We start from the raw sequence: 27,989 nt of genomic DNA on the forward strand, positions 1-27,989 counted from the left end.
CCTGCGTTATACGGGCCTAGCCTTCATTTCTGAATATTTGAATGAGTAATGAAAGCCTTTAGCTTGTACCCAGTCGATGCCGTGGGTGTAGCTGCTGTGCTGCCCCTGCAGATACCGTCCGTTCAGGTTTGAGTGATGGCAGCTGTTATACCACCAGCCTCCGTAATACGTATTCGCACGTTTGCCTGGACTGGAATCTCTGTCCTTGGTGGAGAAGGGCATGTCGGCATGAACATCCAGGGAGTTTCCTAAAGCAGGTAAAACAAAACCATTTAACCAGGTGCTGGAACCAAAGAATATCATCATCCGGAGATCAATGATCTTGGGCAAGATACATGAGGGATTCCCGTAAAACAGATGCAGCGCATCATTTATTCTCCTACAGCGATGGAGACACCCACTTGAAGGTCGCCATTGTAGGAGATCATGATATTTACCTAAAGCAAGTGTTTGAATTAAGGTGCGACCTGCTTTATGGCAGCGCATGTCCTTAAATGCCTGGCCGTGGCGTACCTGCGTTACCTGTAGCGCTGGGCCGGGCGATGCCTGCGTTACCCATGGTGTTATACCGGGCCGTAGCGTTCCTGCGTTGCCCATGGTGTTATACCGGGCCATGGTGTTATACGGGCTGTGGCGTACCTGCGTTACCCGTGGTGTTATACCGGGCCATGCTGTACCTGCGTTACCCATGGTGTTATACCGGGCCGTGGCGTACCTGCGTTACCCGTGGTGTTATACAGGGCCGTGCCGTACCTGCGTTACCCGTGGTGTTATACAGGGCCGTGCCGTACCTGCGTTACCCGTGGTGTTACACAGGGCCGTGCCGTACCTGCGTTACCCGTGGTGTAAGCTCCTAATAGCAACTTGTAATGTTCAGACTCTCCTAAAATTTTGAAAGACGCGTATTTGGCAAAATATTTTTTCGCTTCAAAGTCCTGTAGGTCGATGCGTAATTCCCACGTGCCTGAAAAAAAGGTGGAAACGGGAGCCGTGTTAAAATAAGCTACTAAAAAAAATATAACTGATGTATATTAAAGCATATTTTGTCTGTGAATAGGTAATTGAGCCGACATCTATCCGTTAAACGGGAGAGACCGGGAAATGTACAGAACGCTTCAGGTGCCAAAAACGAGATGTACAGAAGAAATCATAGGCCTAAAATTTTATGTAAAAAGATCACCTGATGAGGTCAGCATATGAAGATTATCATTTCCCAACCAAAACTCGTTCAAAGTGCTGCCAAACCCCATCTTATAGGAATTCCAGTCCCCGAAAAAATCCACCGAGCTGTCCCACCGTCTCTGGAAAACCTGCACAAAATAAAAAAACAAAACACTGAGATCAGACATCCCCCGTTTATAAATACATTCATTAACATGCCAACCGGAAAAGCAATACGGTATATATTTTTTTACTTTAATTATTTTTTCCCCCAAGTATCTTGAAAACTGTCATGAAAAAAATTTTTTTTAATCACCGACAATGACCATTGTAGAACCAGATTTATTATTTTTTTTTTATTTTTGTGCTAAAACATTTTTCTCCCCTATATATACATATATTCCTAGAGGGAATTGTCTATCTTCAAAGAAGGATGGACATATAGATATAAGTATAACTATTTCTTGGCTTTTATCACTTTCCTTTTTTTTTTTTTTTTTTTTTTTACATCACAATTGTGTTTTTGGGGGGGTCACATATTGACGATTTATTATACAAATATATTTTATATCTATATGATATTTGACACACTTCATATATTAAATAGAATATATTTATTAATATATATTACATTATAATATTATATTTATTAAATACGTTAAATTTTCGTACTGATTATATACCATTGTGAGATTTTTATGAATGAAGAGCATTGGATCAAACGGTAAATGGAATATATATTGTAAAGATATTTTCTACATATTTCATCTTCCCTGCTGAGCACTTACGATCCAGCCTCCGCCGTCGGTGTGCATATCACACAACACCTTCAGGGGCCGTTTGCCATCCGGGTATATTGCGTACCAGTCGCTTAGAACGCTTCTCTGATCCAGAACCTCCTTACAGTTCCTCGGAGCTAAAAGCGAGAATTAAAAACACAATACGTCAAATAGTTGCATTTATTTGGATTCAAACCCAATAAGTAAGCAATAATAACGGTGAGTTTGCTGTATAACAGGAAGAATCTAGAATACAGAGGTAATAAGTACGTTACGTGGATTCATCCAATAAACAATAAAATAACGATAAAACGGATCCAATGAACGGGCATTAAAACACTCTGATTGTCTGGTTGTGTTAGTGTGAGTGCCTGGGTGTGTGTGCTTTAGTAAAAAGATTGTGAGGAGAACCGGTGTGTCCCAAAAATAGTGTGTGCTAAATAAGGAAATCTCTAAAAATACTTCCCTTTTGTTTTCTCACAGCTGCCTCCTTAAAAACAACTCTCTCCAGGTGTTGTAAAGTATAGGTTCAATTTCAATAGGGGGCGCTCATGTAAGAAAAACAAACGAAACAACAATAGTGTAGACCGTTCAGACGATACGGTGTTAATTATATTGCGTTAGTTGCACTCACAACAGTGCTGAAGATTTGTGTCTGTTTCTCATTCCCGTCTCATAGCAGCTCGTGAAAAAGGTAGTAAATGGTTGCACTCACGGAATCCAATGCACATACAATTATGTGCAAGGTGCACTCAGGGAGGGGGGGTAGGGGAAGCCCACGGTGTCCAGGATCCCTTCTCCAAATGTCGTGGAATTTCAGGTCCAATCCCCCGAACGCTGTGATACAGTGCGGCAACTTCTTCCAGCCAGGGAGCGGGAAAACCACCCCCAGAGAATAAACAACTGCTGCTTATATTTAAAAATATAGATTTATTATGGGAATATCCCTTTTATTTAAATTTTAAAAAAGTACTTTAAGATATATAAAATATAAATCTGTAAAATTCAAACGATTAAGTGAAATAAAAAGTCTTTCCTCAACGCGTTTCGGCTTTAATGGCTTCCTCAGGAAAAAAGTATTTGATCGCTTCTTCCACTCTTTTTATGTGTTAATTCGTTGTATTTTCTTCCATGTACGCTAGATGGCGGTGCAACGTTGTTTCCCAGAACATGAGGACGTGTTGTACGCACATGTACACTAGGTGGCGCTGTTACGTCATTCCACAATACGTGAAGACGTATTGGAGGCTGGATGTGCGTACTGGCGTCATTCTGTTTATACGCGTCCCCATAGAAACGGCTTCTCCTTCTCCGTAGGGCTGTCTCTTTTCTTGGTGTTGCATCGGGTCCTAGTGTCCTGCTGTGCTGTGAAGTGCAGATGGTAAGCAATGACATTTGAAGACGGATTAACATGAAGGTAGTATAAACGCTATAGGATGTAAACGTTTAAGGATTTGATTGCATGAATGAGAAAACATTAAACGTGGATATATGAACTATAACTAAACATACTATGGGTTTTGTTTATACATAAATGTCTATATGAATCCAGGGAAAAGAGAGCAATAAGGGTGGAAAAGTGCCAAACAATAATACAAAATACGAAATATTGGAATTATGTATAATACATATAATACATATACAATGTCTATTCCCATGATTCAAAATTGATTAATTGAGAAAACAGGACATGAATTACAGTATCGCGGGACACCGTGTTTAATGCTTGAATTCTTAATGTTCCCAAGATGTTCCTAAATTCTTCCTTTAAGTGGTCTGATTGTTCTTCCCCCATACTGTGCACCACATGGACATTGTAATAAATAAATTACAAATTTGGTGGTGCAGGTGATGAATTTCTTAATTTCGTATGTAGTCCCTGTCCTATTACTGATAAAACTGTTCGTTTTCCTTGGTAGGTAGGTGCACATCTTGCACCTACCGCATGGGAAAAAACCAATGGGTTTCTTGCCCAGAAAGGTATTAAAATTAATTTCTGTTTTCTTTGTTGGGAGGAAAATGTTTTTCAAATTATTTGTGTTTTTTTGTATATGATTTGAGGTTTTTCCAGTAAGAGGGGACCTAAAATGTCATCGCTCTTCAGGACATGCCAGTGTTTCCGCAATATCTTTTTAATGTGGTGAGCCTTAGTATTATATTCCTTAATGAATGAAAAACTTAAATCTTTCTTGTTCATATTATGTTTGGGCTTTCCTTTTAGTAGATGAGATCTATCCATTTGTTCCACTTTCTGTTGACTTCTCGCTAATAACTCTATTGGATAGTGTTTCTCCCTAAATTTACTTTTAACATCTGTGGTGTGTTTAATAAAGTCCTGGTCCCGTGTACAGTTCCTCCTTATTCTCATCATCTGTGCCGTGGGGATGTTATCTAACCATGCTGGGTAATGACAGCTTGTGTAATCAATGAAACCATTGGCATCGGTAGCATTTTTATAATTTCTGGAGCATTGCCTTCTGTGAATAGTTCCACATCCAAGAATTCAACACTTTGCTTTAGTATGTTGAAAGTAAATTTTAGGTTGTATTGGTTCTAGTTGATGTATTCTATAAATTGATGTAATTTATCCAGTGTTCCCCTCCATATAATTAACACATAATCGATATATATCTCTTCCACAGCACCAGGTCTGCTTCAAATGGATTGTTGTGCCATATCTGTTCTGCTTCCCATTCGGCTACGAAAAGGTTGGCGTAACTCGGCACGAGCCTGGCACCCATGGCTGTCCCGCATGAATGGCGGTAAAACTGGTGTTCACACCAGAAATAGTTATATTTCAAAATAAAATCCTTCCGATGTGTTGCATGTTATCTCCATGTTTAATGCTATCTCAATGAGTAGTGTTATGTCCATGTTTAATGCTATGTCCATATTTAATGTTATCTCTATGTGTAATGTGTGACAGTGTAAACCCCAGGGAGATGCTTAGTGTGGCATTTGGGTACAGGTGCTATCCAGATCGTAAATATGGGTCCCTGGGGTGGAGCAATTGGAGAGCAGGGTGGGCCAATGCTCCGTTTCCCCATGCTGTGGAAATGCCATGCCGAGTTTTCCAGGAGGCAAGAAATCTGCAGGATCCGGTCCGGGATTCCAATGGGGCCGGCATCAGGCACAGGAGCTGGACATTAAAAACCCCTGGAGCTTGATACTCAGAGAGACTGTTGGGGGAAGAGGAAGTTCCCTGTGCTCCCAGGGCAACGAGAGGCCCTGAAGAAGACAGTCCCTGAGCCAAGTGAGGCAATACCTGCCTGGACGTTCTGTGTGTTGTCTGGGGGAGGTTTTCCAGAGCCTGGCGTAGCTGGGTCTGGCTGGGAGGTTGAGGTAGTGGGTGATTAGGCTGGTCAGTCTGGACCAGCATAGTTCAGTTAGAGAGGGCTCCAATAGGGAGCTAGGTTTTCTTTTGCAGGTTTCACAGATATGCAATACTTTTATCCAGCAAAAAGAAACTTCACGTCCGGATCATCAATAAGTCGTCACAAACACATCAAGGCCATCCTCCCTAAGCATATGTATTTCAGCCAGCAATACACAAGGGCACATACCGTGCAACAGTCAAACAGCGGTTTTTGGGGTTTAAGCGGTTAAAATAAGGAGAAAAAAAAAACAAAAAAAAAATAACAAAAAAAAAAATGAGCTGCTGTTCCTGGCTCTAATTGCCCTAGAGGACTGTGCTTAGGACCCCTAAAAGTGACATGTATGGCCCTCATGCTATAGGGTTTGTCACATATGGTGGAGGATGCGGGCAAAGCACTGCTATGGTCTGTGGGCAGAAAGCAGGAACCAACAAAAAAAAATGAGCTGCTGTTCCTGGCTCTAATTGCCCTAGAGGACTGTGCTTAGGACCCCTAAAAGTGACATGTATGGCCCTCATGCTATAGGGTTTGTCACATATGGTGGAGGATGCGGGCAAAGCACTGCTATGGTCTGTGGGCAGAAAGCAGGAACCAACAAAAAAAAAATGAGCTGCTGTTCCTGGCTCTAATTGCCCTAGAGGACTGTGCTTAGGACCCCTAAAAGTGACATGTATGGCCCTCATGCTATAGGGTTTGTCACATATGGTGGAGGATGCGGGCAAAGCACTGCTATGGTCTGTGGGCAGAAAGCAGGAACCAAAAAAAAAAACCAAAAAAAAACACGCCTTATTTTTAACCGCTTAATCCCCAAAAACCACTGTTTGACTGTTGCATGGTATGTGCCCTTGTGTATTGCTGGCTGAAATACATATGCTTATGGAGGATGGCCTTGATGTGTTTGTGACGACTTATTGATGATCAGGACGTGAAGTTTCTTTTTGCTGGATAAAAGTATTGCATATCTGTGAAACCTGCAAAAGAAAACCTAGCTCCCAATTGGAGCCCTCTCTAACTGAACTATGCTGGTCCAGACTGACCAGCCTAATCACCCACTACCTCAACCTCCCAGCCAGACCCAGCTACGCCAGGCTCTGGAAAACCTCCCCCAGACAACACACAAAACGTCCAGGCAGGTATTGCCTCACTTGGCTCAGGGATTGTCTTCTTCAGGGCCTCTCCTTGCCCTAGGAGCACAGGGAACTACCTCTTCCCCCAACAGTCTCTCTGAGTGTTCAGCTCCAGGGGCTTTTCATGTCCAGCACCTGTGCCTGATGCCGGCCCCATAGGAATCCCGGACCGGATCCTGCAGATTTCTTGCCTCCTGGAAAACTCGGCATGGAATTTCCACAGCATGGGGAAACGGAGCATTGGCCCACCCTGCTCTCCAATTGCTCCACCCCAGGGACCCATATTTACAATCTGGATAGCACCTGTACCCAAATGCCACACTAAGCATCTCCCTGTCACAAATGCTATGTCCATGTTTAATGCTTTATCCATGTATAAGGCAGTGTCAATGTTTAATGTTATCTCCATGTTTAATGTTATCTCTATGTGCAATGCTATGTCCATGTTTAATGCTATTGTCAGGAACCACTTTTTCGCTGCCTGAACCATGGCTTTTTTTATACCTGTGGTGTTTAAATCTGCTACCACTAGTGGCCGCCCTCTGGAGCACTCAGAACTCAGGTGTGCCTTGTTACCTGGGTTGAGCCCTAGCCAATACATCCAGCTGGGCCTTGTTACCTGTGATTACCCTGCCTTTATGAACCTGCCCTGCACTTCAGTCAGGGCCTTTGTATTGAAGTCTATGGATCTTCCTGCTGTGGCTCGGCACCTGTACTGTTCCTGGTTCCCTGCTTTGTGTCCTGATCAAGCGGACTCCCTGCTTTGTGTCCTGATCAAGCGGACTCCCTGCTTTGTGTCCTGATCAAGCGGACTCCCTGCTGTGTGTCCTGATCAAGCGGACTCCCTGCTGCGTGTCCTGATCAAGCGGACTCCCTGCTGCGTGTCCTGATCAAGCGGACTCCCTGCTGCGTGTCCTGATCAAGCGGACTCCCTGCTGCGTGTCCTGATCAAGCGGACTCCCTGCTGCGTGTCCTGATCAAGCGGACTCCCTGCTGCGTGTCCTGATCAAGCGGACTCCCTGCTGCGTGTCCTGATCAAGCGGACTCCCTGCTGCGTGTCCTGATCAAGCGGACTCCCTGCTGCGTGTCCTGATCAAGCGGACTCCCTGCTGTGTGTCCTGATCAGGCGGACTCCCTGCTGTGTGTCCTGATCAGGCGGACTCCCTGCTGTGTGTCCTGATCAAGCGGACTCCCTGCTTTGCGTCCTTCCAAGCAGACTCCCTGCTTTGCGTCCCCATGAAGACCATTCACCTACATCTGTTACGATCACCTGAGAAATCCAACAAGCCTGTTACCAGTATGAAAAAGGAATCTTCTAGGAAACGTGAACCCCTTACCACAACCGAATTGCAACAAAGGCGTGATGATGAGGCTTGCTTTTACTGTGGCAAAAAGGGACACTGGATCACCCAATGTCCTCTGAAACCTCCCAAACCCTCTGTACTGATTGAACAGTCTACGTCACAAGCACAGAGCTCTCCTAAAAGGGGAAGTAGCTTTATTCCCCAGGACAGTGAACCCATGGAGTATATACCACCCCTGGTGATTCCTGATGCTTCTCAAACTCCAGTGGATGTCCAGGTGAAGCCTGATGACTGTTCTGTGATGGAATGCAGCTTCTGTGATTCTACAGTCTGTGGCAGTGTGGGTTGCTCCCATATGGATGAACTTCCTATTGCTTTCTGTTCAGCCATGATTGCGACTCCTATCACTCTTACCTCAGCAAAGTGTGATGCACCATAGACTACCATAGCCCCTAATATCTCCTCTGGACTGATAGCAAAGATTCATGACCCTATTCCATCTCTGAGGAGGAAGGGGCCTTCCATCAGTGCTTCCCATACCAAGTCTGCTTCTCCTGTTTTGAACCAGTGCAGTTCTGGTACTACCCCCCTGCCCCCAGTAGTGCCCTGGGTACAGGGCAGCTATGTGACCCCTGGTACATGGAAAGAGAAAGCACTGAATCATACCTTCTCATCAACTTCTTCAGCATCCAGTCCTAATTTGGCCTATGATTGCACCACAGATAACCTTTCCTTTGATTGTGTTATTACCTCTAATGGCAATATAATCAGAAATGAAGACCTGGAGATCTGTGAACAAGCTTTACCAGGGGCTGCTGTGGGTCATCCTCTCTTGCTACACCACTACTCTGCCTACAGAACAATACCAGAATCTGAGGCAACTGGTTCGACAGTCACTATGGCAGAGGGCTGTTATATGCCGGGGTCAGTGTCTTCCAAGCTCCGAACAAAAGATTAGAGACCAGCGGGAACTACGCATGTCATTCCTGGGACAGCAACCCCAGGAGCAATGGGTATCCGAATTGGACAAGCTGGTCCAACAGGAGGTAGAGCTGGAAAATTACTATAGGGCTCTGCAGTGGTATACAGAGAAGAATGTTCTCCAGAGGGCTATGACTTTGGTGGCCCAGGATTATTATGGGATAGTCTTCAGGATCCGGACTTCGGAAGTACAGCGGAGTGGCGGATTCAGAAGATGCCCTAACCCCAGCTGAAGCGCTGGCAACAGGGCAGGGCATCGCTGGCCTCTGCCCAGCACACACCAAAGCTGCAGGAATTCAGGGAGATACAGCGGCCGACCCGCCTCAGCAGCAGAAGCAGGGAGGTGGAACAGCCGGTCCATCTCCCCAGCGGCAGAACCTAATTCCGGGACAGGAGGAACCTGACCTCCCTCCTCAACGGCAGCAGGAGCACCAGGGAGGGGATGCAGGAGACATAACTCCCCAGCGGTACCCGGAAGATGGCGCAACCGGCCCATCTCCCCAGCAGCAACAGGAGCAACAATTTTGGGAGGGCATTGATGGGCCAAATGAACTGACTGACTACGGAGTCAACCCGTTTGGGGTTTCCTCCTGTGTCAGTCCAATTTGGAGGGGGGAGAATTGTGACGGAACCCTCAATCACTGGGACCACTGGAGAGGCCTAACTGCCAGCCTCCTCCCTGTTGACTATGGGCCCTGGGTTTGTAAAGACTTTTGTGGCTACCCCCAGCAGTATCATCTCATCACTGTCTGAGGGGATTATCTCCAGCATACAGCCAGGATCTGCAACCAGGGAGTGACTGCCATTGTTTCAGTTTAATGTTGTATAAATCAGTCCCCCGCCCCCCATTGTATTGTTAATCTCGTTACTGCCCCTGTTGTCTCTGGGAGGCAGATTAAGGGGGGCAGTTTGTGTCCCAATATCTTATTTTATGTAAATGTGTGTTTTGATGGATATATCCAGCCTTGTGTGTCCGAAATAAATCAGTCTTCGTTTGGTTTTACCCTACACTGAGTCTCGGCTAGTGACTGGGGAACCGGGGAAAGTGTGTTGTCCCAGGCTAAGGGAGCACAAGACAGCGGAGGTAGTCGGTCGGACTAGACAGCTCCATGACAAATGCTATGTCCATGCTTAATGCTATGTCCATGCTTAATGCTATGTCCATGCTTAATGCTATGTCATTGTGTAATGCAATGTCCATGTTTAATGTTATCTCTATGTGTAATGCTATGTCCATGTGTATCATTATCTCCATGTTTAACGCTACTCCCATGTGTAATACTCTGTCCATGTTTAATGCTATGTCCATGTTTAATGCGATGTCTATTTTTAATGCGATGTCCGTTTATATTGAACTGATGATGTTAAGGCAGTCTATTAAAGGGAAAGAGCTTGCGGTGGAGGCATAATCATCCACCGAAGCTTTGTGCTTCCGTGTTGTCAATTACGTTTTGCCTTTTCTTTTCTACAGGTATAAATACACAGTTAACCTCTTAGTGTCCAGAGGGAAGGACAATCTTTCAAGCCATGGTTCCCCAGAGGTTTCCACCCTTAGGTGGTTTTTCCTCTCCTGCGTGCTGAAAGGTGACTCTTCGTGAGTCTCGAGGTTGCTTTCAGGCCTAATTAATTGGACTATTAATTTTGTAATTAATAATAAATAAATTAAATTACCATCAGTTTCTGTTGTGTTTTTTATACTATTGACTAAAAGTAGGTGTAACCATATGTAATAACAAAAATGAATGGAGTTTATCCAGACCAATGGTTCGGCCCAACCAGTGTGTATGCTAAAGAGCTGCAGGGCTGGCTTCCTCAGGGCCCTTTGCCAGGTATTTCATGCTTTATTAAAAAACACCAATGCACAGGTGTACAAAAAGGACAATGTATGAATTTAAAAGGTTACAAATTTGCATCAGTGCGTCTCATGTTTAGACGTCACTTACATCTTCACACACATCATAGTTAAACATTTAGAATGAGTAATGTTATACAAAATACTAAAACCCCATATTTTTCATATATATCTAAACCCTCACTAAATCAGTTAAATTGACAGAACATACCCCCAACAACAATTCAGGTGTCCAGATTGTATATGCATTTCGAGCATTTTAATTGGGCTTATAAGGTGTATATTGCTGTTTTGGAACTGTTTTTTTTTACATTTAGTATGTTGGGTTTGTAACTGGAAATTTTAAACAAAGAAGCCATGAACACCACCCAATCTAGGATATGTCACTAGTGGTTTCAGGACACAGTCCAAGCAGACATTTGGCCACCAATCACTGCCGAAATTAGCTATAGAAATACTTTGTTGAATTTTTTTTCACCAACGCTTCTGTGTTTTTTAGAATTTTTTTGGCACAGGTTATGAGTTATGGCAGAGAAATCCAGTATGTGTTTTTTAGATTATGGAAATACCCTACATGCATAGGTTTTTTTACATTATTTTTTTTTTTTTTAACTTGTCTGGAACAAACTTTTTGATAGCTGCGTAGAGTTTTTATATAGGTCATGTGCCATCAAAATACCCTACATTTTCATCTTGTTTTACTAAGTTGCAGCAATCCTACGTTTTTTTTGTTTTTTTTTATCTCAATTCAAATCTCCATTTATTCAAGGTATGCGTAAAGACAAGTTATAGTGTGTACATAAGAGGAATGAGAGACACCTCCCACGTTTGCACAGTAAAACAACGGTCCGCTAAAACAAATCGGTAAGCATACCAGGTTCCGAAAGACTCTAGAATGAACAGTGAACAAGACCAGATACGGAGAGGAGATCAACATACTGTGATCGTGTCAGAAAATACAGTATTACAAAAATACAGAAGTATTAATAAAAAATAAACATAACTAAAACAGAATCAAAACACTCCAGGATGTCATTGCAATCCTACTGTTAAAGCAAAAGCAGAACGATATATATATATATTATTGAACATTTCCAATTCCCTATTTTTGTATGATACAGAGACCTGGTAGAGAGGGACAGGAAGGGCAGTGGTACCTAAGGAGTCTGTCCTAATACCTTTTTTTATAGCAGACTTTTTGTGCGTTTGGTGGGGGGATTGTACAAGGAAAATGCCATTTTTGTCTTTGGATCAGAGGATGTTTCTCAAAATCTTTAGCTGGAACTGTAGAAAAGTGTAATTCTTTCCAGTTCCAAATTTATCTTAAAGTACCTATGTATTAAACACGGAAACTTGGGTCAGGTAGATCACAACTTTTGTATACCATGTTGTGGTCTTGCCTAGGGATGTTGACTTTGATCAGAAAGGTATACCCCACCACGTTTTATTGTTATTGATAATGCACTGTGGTTTTGGGAACTGTGCATCACCCTTACCTCTGACATGTACCAGCACCAAACTTTCATTGTGTATGGAGGAGAGAACATACTCTACATGTCTTCACAGAGCACTTTTGTTTTGGGTACACCAATTGGTGGATGGAAGCTTTTTAGGCTGGGGTGTCATATATATATAAAAAAAAATTAAACAACTCCGGGCTGGTATCGGAATTATCTACCTGGATACCAAAGGTACATACATTTCTAGTTTCCTATTTTTCCTTCTTGCTACATAACCCTGCACCCACTGATCTTTATACTTTTTTAACCTGGTCCATGCTATAAGCACATAAGCTTTCTAGACCTCAGAGGTCTTTTCGTCACCATTTCTTCTGTAGGAGAGACCTCTGATGTCCAAACATACACCTTTCAATAGAAATCATACAACGTATGCAGTTAAGTGTCCATTTTGCTTGTGGAGCTCAGTAAGAACAATACCAAGACTTTGCTACACTTTTAATTTTATTTCAAATATTTTAAATACACGATGGATACTTAACATAGACACAACTGTACAATGGAACTGACAACATGTTTATATTGTTTTAAAGATACAACACCTGGCTTCTTCAAAATATACTTAATGAATTTTTTTTTAATTCAATCTGAATCCCGTTATGAGCGATGTATTCCTGGTTTTCATCACATTGGTTACAGATCTTCAATTTTATCTGGCAAGTGGGTCCAATACAAAAGCCCGACAAATGGAGATATTATTATATTGTGGAGCCTTGAACAAGTTTTCTAGTGTGAACTCTTAATTCAACTCTTTCTTATTCATTTATTGAATATCAATGCACTTATTTCACTTTTTTCAATTGTTTTTTTTTTCTCTCTAATTAATGATATAATTCATTATGTTTACTATGTTTTCGACATGGTAAGACGTGGTAACTAGGTACCGGATAATTTGAGTTCCTCTAGACATATATACAGTGCACGCCGTCCCAGTGTCCTTAAACAGTTTGGTGGTTTCATGGTAACGTGAAAGTGGCCATACCAAGTCAGGACTCTAGGAACGGAGCTTAGAATCATGTTGATGCATTGTCATCTTTAAAGAGTTTCTTCTGAATCAATGTCATCGGGAAGGTTCATACAGGTTATCAGAGAAATATAGAGAAGAGCATCTCTGGATAGCTTCATCCTACTGATGGGAATCTCCGAGCGTGGTTTCTCCTTCTCTGTAACATAAGTTACATGCACCGGGCCTTTGAAGTCAGTTGTGGAGATGTTGTCATGTGTGTTCCGATTCATGTTGACACTTGAGTACTTCTGCGTACTCTTTGTAAGAGGAGTCACAGCCACCCCAACGCCTGTGCGAAGGACAAAGAACCATTTAAACAAGTGATATTCATAAACTGAATCGCAAATCTGATGTCATAATCCAACTCCATGAGTAAAATGACTACATTAAGCTTATTGCACGGCTTAGGGACAGCATTAGAACTCTTTGCTGTGTGATATACATGTATGTTGTGCGGATATATATATAGGCAATAAAGCTTGCTAAAATTGTATGTAAATACCCTTCTGCCCTCAAGCGTTACCTGCAAGAGGAGTCCAGACCGCCCAGTATAGGGTTATAGATTTCCACATATCAACACAACTATTTCCAAAGTGGGCAGAAAAGTCGCTTCCTGCCATATACGTGCCAGCCTTCCTACCGCCTGACACATCGCATCTCTCCCCTTCTTCGCAGCACGGGCTGAACGATGACAAGCGCAGCGCACATACGAGGTTCTCTTCCTGGGTACAAATAAAATCTTAGCTGCCATTGGCTGCACTGTTCAGCTCTGGAGTTATTTTTGTATGATTGGTCAATACATAACAACTCCCCTGCAATGCATGTGTTCTTCCTGTGTGTAAGTGTAAAGTGTCAGAGAAATGTATGCCCCGGGGGTATCCTAATCTCATTCTATTGGTGAGATTATTTCAAGTGTCACAAATCAGGGATTTGTATTGTTAAAGTGATGCTAAAAGGAAATTTGGGGCTTTAGTCATGATTTTGGCCATCTTGCCTTTGCTAAGGTCACAGACTCCAGCTTTTACTGACTATATCTCCCCAAATTAACTGGATCAAAAAAAACACCCATAAAAACTTCCTATTGCACAGAATGGTGAGTGTGTGGCTTTGTAAACCAGTGGCCCTCCGGGAATTTGCCTCGTATGCCAGATGACCAGTCCAGGCCTAGGTCTACTTCTTAAAGGGAGCTAGAACACATTTACAGAAGGGGGTACATAGAAAACTAATACAAGTCACATAGAAAGGATCCAGTTGTTAAAGAGGAAGAGAGATAAAGGGGAGAAGAGAGAGCAGGAGAGATAAACTGAAAGGGGGAGAGAGATGTGGACAAAGGGTGAGGTATACAGAAAGAGGAAGTGGAGAAAGAGGAAGAGATGTATATAGATGGGAGATGTGAAAACGGAGAGAAAGAGAAGGAGAGATAGGGAGAAAAGCAAGAGATAAACAAATGGGAGAGATAATGAGAAAGGGGAGGATCAAAGAGGCGTCTGTCTTCTTATTTATATTTATAAATACTCCAAGCTCCAGCTCTTCCATTTTGTAACGGAGAAGGACTGGAAACATAGGCGCCATCAACGCAGGAGGGGGTGGCGGTTCATGTGTACGATGGGCTCACATGAGTCTGCCCACGAGGCGGCAACAAAATGAGGTTTTGCCTAAGGTGGCTAAAACCCTTGCCCCAGCCCTGAGCTGAACACATCTCCCTACATGTGATATACTTACAACAAGTCAGCTCTAGCACTGGATCGGTGAACACTGCAGGAGAGGGTCTATTCAGACCCCCATGCACAAGCACGATAAGCATTCCCATTGATTTGAGTGAATCAGTGGCAAACAGTGACCACAGACGAGGAGGGAAGCTGCAGCAACAGGGCTACAACTTCTAGGTCATATAAGTGCTCTATTGCATTTTAGTTTTGATGAAGGCATATTAAAGTAACCTTCACGACAATGGCTGCTTAGCTATGATTTTCGTTTTTCTCATGTACTGTAACCACTCACATTATATATTGGGGGGGTTCAGGACAAGAAAATATAAGAGTCCATTATTTTGATCATATCATATAATGTATTAAAAATATATATATAGTAAAAATTGAAAATGCTTTTTACTACAAGAACTAATGAAAATACCTGCTAAATAGATTTTAAAATTTGCCCTGAGTTTAGAAATACCCAATGTTTTTGTATTTTTGCAAGTTATAGGGCAATAAGTACAAGTAGCATATTACTATTTTTAGTAAAATGTCCCCTTAAGTTCTACACTATTCACATACTATCCAACATGTGATCCATGTTGGAATCTTGGACCCAGACTCGCATAGCTTTCTACCATTTTGTTGGTTGCATGTAGTTGCTGGTATGTTTTCAAAATCCAGGCCAATCTTCTGCCCCAATTCTCATGTTTGCAGGTGAACTAAAAGCCTGTGTGATACCTAAAACAAAGTCCACGTTAGTGACCCATTTCAATATAAATGTTTATATTAATGTATTTGCTAAGAACAAGACATAATTTATTATTCAGAAAATAAACTCTCATTGCCAATATAGCTAACTTAAAGATGTGTGTAACATGTAACACTGAAGTTTTATTTGATAAAGAAGGAATGGCCATTTGAAGTCACTGTGCTTAGTCGAGTTTTAGCTGATTGTTAAGATAAACCAACTCTGAATTCATACTTCTCTCTATGTAAAACAAGCGGATTGAGAGTATCTTTTTAAGCATGTTTGCAGGGATCAGTTGAACATCAGATAATCACTTGTAAATTCCTGGTGGATACTGTGATGTTCTTGTACTCAACGTGTAGCTCTAAACTAAGCAAATGTACTAAAATTTGCAAACATACTGTATGTCAAAAAAAATAAAAAAATCTGCTTCATAGGTAGTTTAAAATAACGCATTTTGACACATTTGTGTCTACAGTGCATTACTCCAGTTACCCAGGAACGCAAATCAAAAACTCTGTAATGGCATTAAATGTATCAGTAAATCAGACTAAAGCTTCCAGGGATAGTGATAAAAATCTTTATCATACCCTTTGTAAGATTCTAGTACTGGTTGTTTTTCATACCCTCTTTATAAAAGCCTTGCTATATGGAAAACAATTGAATAATAACATCTTGGTGATACTTACATTACATTCTTGGATATACACTATATGGACAAAAGTATTGGGACACATGACCATTACACCAACAGGGATTTTTATGACATCGCATTCTAAATACATAGACATTAATATGTAGTTGGACTCTCCTTTGCAGCTATAACAGCTTCTTCTCTTATGGGAAGGCTTTCCACAAGATTTTGGAGAGTTTCTGTTGGAATTTCTGCCCATTTATCCAGTAGAGCGTTTGTGAGGTCAGGCACTGATGTTGGACGAGAAGGACAGACTCACAATCTCCATTCCAGTTCATCCCAAAGGTGTTTGATGGGGTTGAGGTCAGGGCTTTGTGCGGGTCAGTCAACTTCTTCCACACTAAACCCATTTTTATGGACCTTGCTTTGTGCACTGGGCACAGTCAAACTGGGATAGGAAAGGGCCTTCCCAGGGGCATAACTAGAAACCACGGGGCACTGGTGCAGGCCCCCCAACTGCAACAACTAGTCTGTGCCTTCCCCTTACCCTCCCTTCCAACATATGTAAACACACTTACACAAATTACAGACACTTACTCATACTCACTGACACCCACTCCATCTCACCCCACTTACGCAATTACTCATCCATGCTCGCACACACAAGTATACATCTATGCTCACATACACGCACACACACAAGAACACATCCATGCTTTCACACACAAGTACACATCCATGATCACACACACCTACAAGTTAACATCCATGATCACACATACACGTGCACAGGAATGCTCATACAGGCACACACATATTATACATATATATATATATAGATTTATTCACGGGTAATGCCTCTCGTTTAGACTTAATCTAAAGTAACATCATGGCTGCTGAGGTTTATACTGCCTTTTCATTAGTATGGTCAGTTCTATAAGAAACCTGCATATGCAGCCTAGAATGTAACCTCATTGATATAATTTGTTACTATGGAAAAGTTATACTCCGCTTACATGATTTCACGTTACATCACTTTTTTTCTTGGAAGCTTCCAAGGTGTTGCCTGTACTCAGCACCATATGTGGAATATCACCTTTAGGGATAAAACATTTTGAATAGATGTCTCTCTGAATAGGGACACCATATTGCATGTATTGTTGTTTTAGAGGACTCTTTATCGAGTAGAGTGTCTCTTTATAGGACTCCTGTTATGTAATCACAGTCTTCAAGCCTCTCAAATCATCCTGCCTTTACACAGACATTTCGCTTTGTATTTATCAATATTGCTTCCTTACACAATACCTTTCGTCCATGGTCTATCCGTTTCTGTCTTATCACAAAGCATAAGATACAGGAGAATATTAACCTGAAAGAAAACCGAGGCATTTATGTTTCAATTGTATACATTAGGTCGATAAACTCACAAGCTGTGTTTGCTTGTCAAGTAGCGTATGATGAAGTTTAATATACAGAACCAACCTACAAATGTATATACTGTATTTTCTCGATTATAAGACGAGGTTTTTTTCAGAGCAAATGCTCTGAAAAATACCCCTCGTCTTATAATCAGACCTCAAATAGGTCTGACTATGAGACAACTAAGATCCAGATCCCCCGCAGCTGCAGGGGTCCTGGATCCTCCTGTCTTCCCCCCCCGCCCCACTTACCGGTACTTCTGAGTCCCCGGTGTGCAGGGCCGGACTGGCCCACCGGGATACCGGGAAATTTCCCGGTGGGCCGGAAGGTCCGTGGGCTGGGCGGCCGGCAGACTAACCATGAAGACAGCTGCTGAGCGGCTGCAAATGGCATTGAACGCCTCCCTCGGTGCCAGGGGTGGGCTGGGCAGGGGGGGCAATTGCCCCCCAGGCTGCCCGAAATCTAATCAAAGCGGCCGCTGGGTGCTGATGCGGCCGGCCGGCATCGGCACCCAGCAGCCGTGTGCGATGGCCGTCTAGTGATGGGAGCAGCGTGAGGGGTGAAAGCTCCGCCCCCTCGCACTGACCTTTCACCCCTCACGCTGCTCCCATCACTATGCGGCCATCAGATTGCTGGGAATGTAATCTGAACGGCCGATGCGTGCTGATGCCGCCGGCCGCCTCTGCTTCAATACTTTTTTTTTACTTTATATGGCAAGCCGATCCAGCTTACCATATAAATAAAAAAAAAGTGTTAAGGTAGCTCCGGCCGGCGGCATCAGCACGCACCGGCTGTTTAGATTACATTCCCAGCAGTCTGATGGCTGCATAGTGATGGGAGCAGCGTGAGGTGGAAGCTCCGCCCCCTCGCACTCAGACTGCTGCAGCACCGGATGTCAGGTCAGTGGCATCCTGTCAGCATAGAGGAGAACAGTGTGCAGCTACCAGGAAGTCAAGAGAAGTAGAAGGTGAGTAAAATAATGTATTTTTTGTACTGTATAATGTTTTTTGTATTTGTTAAAAACAAAAAAAATCGGCATGTGTGTGTATGTAAGTGTGTCCCCCTATATGCCACTCTGCCTCCAGAAATGCCTTATACCCCCCCTATATGCCACTCTGTCCCATGATATGCCTTTTAACCCCCTATATGCCAGAGTTGCATATAGGGGTATAAGGCATTTCTGGATGCAGAGTGACATATAGGGGGTCAAAAGGCATATCTGGAGGCAGAGTGGCATAAAGGGGGTTAAAAGGTATATCATGGGGCAGAGGAGCATATAGGAGGGTATAAAGCATATCGAGGAGGCAGAGTGGCATATAGGGGGCATAAGGCTTTTCTGGAGGCAGAGTGCCCCATGATATGCCTTTTAACCCCCTTCATGCCACTCTGCCTCCAGAAATGCCTTTTAACCCCCTATATGGCAGAGTGGCATATAGGGGGTTAGAAGGCATATCATGGGACAGAGTGGCATATATTATTTTTTATTTAATATGGCAAGCTGGATCGGCTTGCCATATAAAGTAAACAAAAATGTCCCATGATATGCCTTTTAACCTCCTATATGGCAGAGTGGCATATAGGGGGTTAGAAGGCATATCATGGGACAGAGTGGCATATAGGAGGGTTGAGGCATATCAGGGAGGCAGAGTGGCATATAGGGGGGTATAAGGCTTTTCTGGAGGCAGAGTGCCCCATGATATGCCTTTTAACCCCCTTTATGCCACTCTGCCTCCAGAAATGCCTTATACCCTCCTATATACCACTCTGTCCCATGATATGCCTTTTAACCCCCTATATGGTAGAGTGGCATATAGGGGGTTAGAAAGCATATCATGGGACAGAGTGGCATATAGGGGTATAAGGCATTTCTGGATGCAGAGTGACATATAGGGGGTCAAAAGGCATATCTGGAGGTGGAGTGGCAAAAAGGGGGTTAAAAGGCATATCACGGGGCAGAGGGGCATATAGGAGGGTTGAGGCATATCAGGGAGGGAGAGTGGCATATGGGGGGTATAAGGCATTTCTGGAGGCAGAGTGACATAGGGAGTAAAAGGCATTTCTGGAGGCAGAGTGGCATATAGGGGATTAAAACGCATATTATGGGGCAGAGTGGCATATAGGAGGGTATAAAGCATATCAGGGAGGCAGAGTGGCATATAGGGGGGCATATGGCTTTTCTGGAGGCAGAGTGCCCCATGATATGCCTTTTAACCCCCTTCATGCCACTCTGCCTCCAGGAATGCCTTATACCCACTATATGCCACTATGTCCCATGATATGCCTTTTAACCCCCTATATGGCAGAGTGGCATATAGGGGGTATAAGGCATTTCTGGAGGCAGAGTGGCATATAGGGGGTTAGAAGGCATATCAGGGGGGCAGAGTGGCAAGCCTGGGGGCAGAGGTGCATAACTCGGGGGTAGGTTGTCAAATGAAAGGAAATAAAAACCAAACATGTCTCAATCATAGCTTTTATTAAATATGGAAAAACATAGTCTACATGAATTAATAAAGAAATAAAAGTTTCTTACCAGAATACCGTCAAGAATAATGTGATCAGTGTTTTGTTCCACTGAATAAAATGGAACTCTTTCATCTAAAAATGTTCGCAGTAGTAAATGTTTTGATCCCATTATGTATAATGTATTTCATTTATTAGGGCCTTTTAACACTTTTGCTTTCTGGCATTTTAATACAAATAATGAGATAAAAAGAATGGCACATACTGTGACTCGGGTGTGTATAAGGGGTGCGTGTGGGTATAAGAGCTTCACCGTGAGATAAACTATATGGGGCTGGTCTCCAAATTTTTCCAGGGCTGCTTTTCAGTCCCAGTCCGGCCCTGCCGGTGTGCAGCTGGGGCAGCGTGTAGATGTTCCCCGCACCGGTGCGGCAAATTCTCTCTGACAGTCGGGGAAGGTCTGCACGATGGACGCAGACAACCCCCGCTGCTAGCCACACTTCCTTCCGGCTGCAGCGGAAGTTGTTTACGCGAATCGCATAGACATCTACACGCAGCCCCGGCTACATGACAGAGGACTTAAGTACCGGTAAGTTTGGAGGAGGGAGGGGGAGTGTTAAACGGGGGGGCATAAGGCATTTCTGGAGGCAGAGTGCTCTGTGAAATGCCTTTTAACCCCCTCAATGCCACTCTGCCTCCAGAAATGCCTTTTTAACCCTCTATACGCCACTCTGCCTCCTGAAATGCCTTAAACCTCCCTATATGCCACTCTTTCCGATAATATGCCTTTTAACCCTCTAAATACCAGAGTGGCATATAGGGGTATAAGGCATTTCTGGAGGCAGAGTGGCACATAGGGGGTCAAAAGGCATATCAGGGGGCACAGTGGCATTTAGAGGGTTAAAAGGCATATCATGGGGCACAGTGGCATATAGGGGGTATAAGGCATTTCTGGGGCAGATGTGCATAACTGGAGGGCAGGTTGGAAAATAGAAGGAAATAAAACCAAAATATTTTTCGTAATCATAGCTTTTATTAAAAAAAATAGTTTACATGAATTAACATTTACCGGTAAAACTTTTTTTCCTATAGGGTCGTCTTATATTCAGGCTTTTTCTTTTTTTTTCTTAAATTAATATTCAGATTTGGGGGGTCGTCTTATAATCGAGCAAATACGGTATTAACTATATCAAACACCTGTGTTTTTTTGTTTGTAAATAGGTTTGTGAAGAAGTGTATATAATAAAAATACTATATTTTATAATTGCACTGGACTTTTTTCTGCCTTTAAGAAGCGGTTTACATGTTACCATATTTCTATGTAAGACTACATTTTGGTTCAAAATATTACAGAAATTATATTCAAGGTTGCCTTTCATTTAGACCTCTTCTGTTGCCCCATGAGTGTGGTGGACGATTACCTTAAGATGACATGAAAAACCCCATGCCTGGGCAACAGAATCCTGGTAGCCGTTTAATACAAGTCCCTTGCTGCATAAGATCCTGGACCAGGTTACACGTAACAAATTGTTAAGCAAAAAGAGAAGTTCAATACTGCATGAAAAATTAGATTAAACTTTATTATTGGTATACTCGTTCATACAATTAAAATAAAATATTTAACAAGCAGAGATAATACAAGTGTTTTTCTTCTTTACTTGTGGCAGCAGAAGATTCTGCAATAGAAACAAAAGACTTAATATTAATGGTTATAATGGCAAGAGGTCAACCTGAAGTCCATCTTTGTGCAGGAGATTATGCGCAGAAAATCTTTTTTTTTTTTATATATATATCAAATAGGCATACCTGGGAACTCTCTGTGTTTGACCTGGAGATCTCCAGTTGAAGTACCTACCGGTTCCTCCGGGTCTCGGGAGCGGGGTCTTGATGCACCCCGCTCCCTGCCCATTTGCCCTTTAAATGGGCGTGTTTCAGTCTAATTTCTCCTACCTTATTTACGTATTTACCTTCAGTATTAGCCAACAACCTCTATTGCCCTCTTTCCTTTCCTTTATTCTTGTACTTTTACTAATGCTCTATTTTCAGTCCTTAAACTTGGCTTACTTCTGTCTATCTTCTTCCTCTGCTTCCTCTACCACCACTGCTACCTCCGCTATCTTGACTTCCTCTTCTCTGATGCAATGCAAAGAAAAAAAGTTGCTTTACAAAGAGTTTTAATTAGCATGCTTGTGAACTAATAAAATTCCTCCTTGTTTTCGAGGTTAAAGAATAAGATTTACTCTCCAAATCAGGGGCGTAACTTGAAACCTCAGGGCCCCGGTGCGAGAATCTATTAAGGCCCCCCCCACCCCCAACCCATCTATCCCTTTCTCACTATCTCCCCTCTCCCTCCCTACTTCCCTTCTCACAATCTACCCTCTCCCTCTCTACACCCCTTCTCACGATCTCCCCTCTCCCTCCCTAACCCCCCCTTCTCATGATCTACCCTCTCCCTCCCTACTCCCCTTCTCACGATCTACCCTCTCCCTCCCTACCCCCCTTCTCACGAGCTACCCTCTCCCTCCATAGCCCCCCTTCTCTCGATCTACCCTCTCCCTCCCTACCCCCCCTTCTCACGATCTACCCTCTCCCTCCCTACCCCCCCTTCTCACGATCTACCCTCTCCATCCCTACCCCCCCTTCTCACGATCTACCCTCTCCCTCCCTACCCCCCCTTCTCACGATCTACCCACCCACTCCCTCCCTACCCCCCTTTATAAAACCTATAAAACCCACATAGCTACTGTCTCATTTCTACACTCATGAAAAAAAATGAGATGTCCCATTGAAAGAATTCTTTTATACACAGGTTATTCTTAATTCTGTTTCCTATTGGTAACTGTATTTAACTCTTTGTGTTTTGTGAAAATGCAGCATTTAGTAGCAAAGCAGGAACAGCGAGCCGGTCCAGAGTTACCCGAAACATTCCTGATTACACAGAACAAAAGAATTTCATGAAACTGTACTGTCTTCCCTGTTTTTACACCGACACTGGTTAGCGCTAGCAAAATACCACTATAAAATCTAACATTTCATTTAGTAAAGTACAGGCCATTGGATTTAGTGACCTGATCTGAGCAAATCCACAGCGCGGAAGCACTTAATTAATCCCAGCGATCCACTTCATTGATTACAACCTACAGTGCAGCATCTCAATCAAGTTGGCACCTGATGGGGAAAGACGAGACTTGGGCAACGTCCTTTTATTATCCGTCTCATGAAATGTTAGGATAACGCATTAATTGCACTGTATTTAGTTGGTTCATTTACAGTATATATATATATATATATATATATATATATATACGTAGATATATATTGTCTTGGTTGTTGGCTGAAGTTGACTGATCCATTATATATTTCATTTACTAAAACCTAGAACCATCATTTTGTATTTCAACAATAGTTAGATCTCACGGTTGCCAATCTTTTGCCTTTTTTGTGTGTTTACAATATGGGATAAATTAACTGAATTCGTTGCCCAGGAAGCCTTAGGCACATTTCTTCTTTAACGGACACAATGTAGCCTCTTGGGCGACGACTGAGGCTCCTGTTGCACCAAGCTTATGCTAGCCGGTTAAAAAGGGAGATCACCGATCTCCCCAACCGGCCCACCAATACTATGGAGGACTGAGAAGAGTCTGATCAGATACCAAAAACATTGTGCATGCCCGTTAATAAATAATAACAAAATGATGTCATCATCACCAGTGTCAAACGGTCTACTTGTGCATTAAGAGGATTCTGAAGGCCACCTACACCATTTGGTGGCTAGAATGGACCTTGGAACATCTACTCCATCATGATATAGTAGCTATTAAACAATTCCTCCAGGACTGTTTAGTAGCAGGACTGTCAGAGGATTAACGCACCGTTACCCCCGAGGCTGCATGGGCGTAAAAGCTCGCATATTTCTTTTGTTTAATATGTTACCTTTTCCCAGCACGTCTACCTCTGAGTCTTCCTAGAAGAACTCAGCAGAGCAGGAATTTTATTTAATTAAAAAGTCTGGGGACAATTGCTGAAAAAAGTCGGTTAACGACAAAACGAGACGAGAAGCAGCTCTGCAGAACAGAGTTAATTGTACCCCGGAAATTCATTTTCTTCATCGTTCTAAAAACTTAAAGCGATGGCTGCGGCTGCACCTGTCACCGTCCCCAATGGAGACATTATTTTATCAGAGACGACGAGATCTCCAAAAGTCATTAACATCAGCGGAAAAGGTCAGGGGTAATTTTTATGGGCAAATTCAGTGCTTCGTTGCAAATAGCTGCTCCAGGACAGGCTCGGCCGGCTTATGATCCTTTCACATTTACCAAGACCACAGTCTCATGATACCCCAGCCACAATTAAAGTGCCACCCTTCCCTGACGCAGCCACATTCGTCTTTAGTTTCTCCCGTCCAATGTTGCATTTGTTCGTTCATTATTCGGACGAAACGGTAGAATTCAGCATGAAATCACAATCAAGTCTAGTGAGGATGGCTCTCCACGTTTGCTGTTGGCTTCCCTGGAATAATCTATACTATTTCAAAATATTCTAGATTCTTTTACTTTTGGTAAAAATAGAACTATGGTGGTTTTTAGCAGTTTAGGGGTGACTAATATATATAATCAATATATACAGTATATATATATATATATATTAATTTGTTATCCTTTTAGCAACATCATTTCTAATTAGTAATTACTTTTCTCATCTTTAATGAAATCTCAGAATTTCAATAATCCCAATTCTATTTTCCAAAGCATGTTTTGGAAACATTGGCTATAATCCTAAATAGGATCACAGAAAATAAGATAACCCCCCACACACACACCTATATATAAATATGTGACATTTGAGGCAAAAATTCAGAACAGAACAACGGTTTACCTGATTATTTTATTATATTATTTTTGGGATGGGACATTCAGTGTTACTAAAAGTGATGTTTCTAACACTAATTAGTTTTAAAAGTGTTGAATTCTTCTCTTATTCACGTAAGCACTAGCTCTGTCCCAACTCCGTGGGAACCCGGCCGCTGCGGGCAGACTTCTACAGGTCCACTCTGTGACCGCTTGCTTACAGTAAATCTGGATGTTTTACTGGATTTGCTTGGTAGATGTGTGCTTTTCCCCAGAAAACCACATTTTGTCATGTGTAACGGCAAACGTTTTCTACGTTTTTATAACGGCTGTAAATCCTGAGCACATGTCGGACAGCGGAAAGAAAGACTCGGAGATTCACATTCCAAGCGCTCAATTAGCTCTGTATTGAGGTGTAGACATGGATACAAGGCCAGCGAGACTTTACTGCCAGGTGGGAGAATTATTGGTTATATATGAGGGGGAGGTTTGAACACAAGGAGACCCTGTGCTGAAGTTTTAAAGAGGGGCAGCCACGTTGTTGCTCAGCGGGAACTTCTCGCTCCTCTCTTCCTCTGGAATTCCAACTCGTCGACCATCCACACGGCGCCCCTTATGTTCTCCACTCTCACAAAACATTTATGGAGGCTGAGGTTGTGTCGCACTGCGTTCTGAGGGAGAGAACATGGGGGGGGGCATTAAACAGACTGCAAATACCTCCATCTGTCTACGTGCATTATCGCTCCATATCCCTGGCTTACTGGGAAATACTAAAATTCTTGTGATGGAATGTACAGAATAAGGATTTCCAATAAACTTCAATGAAAACAAGATGACGAGGGGCAGTTAAATTTACCCGTAGCTGTAATAATCGTCATTCTGTGTGCTTTTGTATAATAAATGAAAAATTTGGTGCAATTTATAAACAGGACTAGACCAGGTACCTCTAGGGTGGGGTGGACAGAACATTGAGTGGGTGGGGCCTGTATAGGAGGGGGTGGGACTTCAGCCACACAAAGGTATTATAAAATTAGTATAATTATTATTATTATTTAAGGGAGAAGAGGATGAAGAGAAGAAATATTCAGGAAAAACAAGAAGCTAAGTAAATGGCAGGAAAGGTGGAGTATGGAGAGTAGTGGGTAGAGAGAACAATAGGGTCGGTGGGGTAATAGTGGCACAATTAATGCGTGGGTATGCCCAAGAATTGTGTCAATGACAAAAACATTATTAAAAAAAAAATCATATGTCTACGCAGCCTTAAGCACATTTATCTAGAATCACTCCAGAATTACTTTCCAACAGCCCTGACCTTTCTTTTATCAATGAGACATTCGCTTCCTCCGTACCTTGGACGAGAAACTGAAACCTTGCTACATCTGCCGCTTTAGTTTTTCTGGTACGGAAGGAGAAGGGGTCCTGCTCTTGTAAGCTTACAATCTATTCCCTAACATGATCTCTACCAAAAAATGTTTTACCACTGGTGAAAAGAGTCCCTTTTCTGCGGGACGATGCCGATTTAAAGCCAATGTTCAGGGTAGATGCCCCAGTTTGGTGGGCAGTGGGGATCAAGGACTGGTTGAGGAGATCCCCTGATCACCTCTGATCTCCCCTGACCAACCCAGGGAGCTGAAACTCCATTGCAGCGCAGATCTCCATCACAGCTCTCACGTGGCCACAGAGCCGAGCCAAGGAGTGCACCCGGGGGCCATTCAGACGAGGAGCGCAGCGCGAGGGGCAAAGTCTGTGCCGGCTGAATCCGGCATATTTATTTATTGGTTTCTAACCTACTTACCATACAATGGCTCAGATGTTCCAGAATCTCCTTTGTCTCCTGTTGGCAAAGAAAAGCACCAGAGATTATTAAAGCAGAAGAGGTTTCCCATTTATAACGAATATAGATGAATGTAACGGCTGAACCGCTCCATTCCAGAATCAGGAGTCCATAACCAAGGAGATCCCGCTGAGGACGTTACCCCTTCTGAAACAGATTTGTACGAAGCGTGCATAAAAAGCGTAGGCGTTTTTTTGCCTTTGTTTGAAGAAATTTACCATGTTGATGCTGTTGTCCCGATTGGACAATCAGAATTTTATTTATTTCTGTTTGTAACTAAAAATTTGGAGCCCCCGGTATGCGGCAGAAATAATGTGACGAAACGCGCCATAATACTTTCTGCGCCATAATACAGAAATAGCCCATCTGGGTCCGAAAACCCATAAGGACCATACTTAATGCATAGTTAAAACACTAAGATAACTTATACATTACACAGGGCCAGCTGATCCTTTCCCGCAGGAGATGATCGCTGGCGTTGCCCTTCCTGATGCATAGCGAGGTCAGAGAAACTCTCTCCCAGGCTCCATCTAGTGAATACACGGCTAGCTTTTAACCCCTTAGGGACAATGGGCGGTCCCTAAATCCATTGAAAACAATGCATTTTGAGCCTGTACATGTACGGGCTTTATCATTAAGGGGTTAAATATCTTTCAAATGAATCAATTCCAGCTCGTTTTCCCAGCATCTCCCTAAAATGTACATCTGCCGATAAAACACAATTTTTTGAAATGTACATAAGCGGCGAACAAACCTTTTGGCCCTGGGGGTCCAACTTTGCCAGGTTAACATACAGATCCTTTAAGCCCTAAAATAAAAAAAAATAGCAATTTAAAATATATTTATATCATCGCTACTTTCCTGTATGCCTTCGTTAGTAATTAAATTATGGGTAATTTAGTGGGAATTCTACAATAATGCAGTGAAAATACGGCTGTGCTCCGCACTCACCTCGCTCTCCCGACAAACCGGCTTCTCCCTTTTGACCAGGAGATCCAGGGAAGCCGGGACATCCTCTGAGAATAGCCAGCTTGTCAGAGTCCCCAACGCCCAATATCTTCACGTCTGAGGATATAAGAGTTACTAGTCAGAGATGTGAGACGGAAGAACGTGACATTAACTAGTACTAGCCATCCGGCACGTTGGGCAAGTGCCACATACTCTGCGGCAGATCGGGTGCTGCAGCATGATATGCTGGACCAAAATGCTGGTACCTAGGCATGATGGGACTGTGCTCGCTGTGATTGCT

General features: G+C 42.9%; 1 protein-coding gene across 1 annotated transcript; it reads right to left on the bottom strand.

Moving 5' to 3' along the window:
• Window positions 1–6: 6 nt before the first annotated feature.
• Window positions 7–27,962, bottom strand: LOC149285355 (ficolin-2-like). Its single transcript, XM_089495323.1, has 7 exons — window positions 27,902–27,962; window positions 27,692–27,805; window positions 26,702–26,740; window positions 1,950–2,077; window positions 1,181–1,310; window positions 830–964; window positions 7–248 (listed from the first exon to the last, which is right to left on the bottom strand). Exons 1-7 carry the CDS (start codon window positions 27,960–27,962, stop codon window positions 7–9), a joined length of 849 nt encoding a protein of 282 aa, XP_089351449.1.
• Between the last annotated feature and the right edge of the window lie 27 nt (window positions 27,963–27,989).

The sequence above is a fragment of the Sceloporus occidentalis genome, unplaced genomic scaffold, assembly GCF_023333645.1.
Source record: "Sceloporus occidentalis isolate IW3139 unplaced genomic scaffold, rSceOcc1.0.p SCAF_79, whole genome shotgun sequence".
NCBI classification, from domain to species: Eukaryota; Metazoa; Chordata; class Lepidosauria; order Squamata; family Phrynosomatidae; genus Sceloporus; species Sceloporus occidentalis.

What these genes read in the sequence shown, in the direction of transcription:
- LOC149285355 (XM_089495323.1), bottom strand. Translation starts at nt 27,962, where the DNA reads ATGCCTAGGTACCAGCATTTTGGTCCAGCATATCATGCTGCAGCACCC. An exon ending in AACATCTGAGCCATTGTATG is followed by an intron (nt 2,078 to 26,701) that starts GTAAGTAGGTTA and finishes TCTCGCTTTTAG; the next exon opens with CTCCGAGGAACTGTAAGGAG. An exon ending in TCATATGCTGACCTCATCAG is followed by an intron (nt 965 to 1,180) that starts GTGATCTTTTTA and finishes CCTTTTTTTCAG; the next exon opens with GCACGTGGGAATTACGCATC.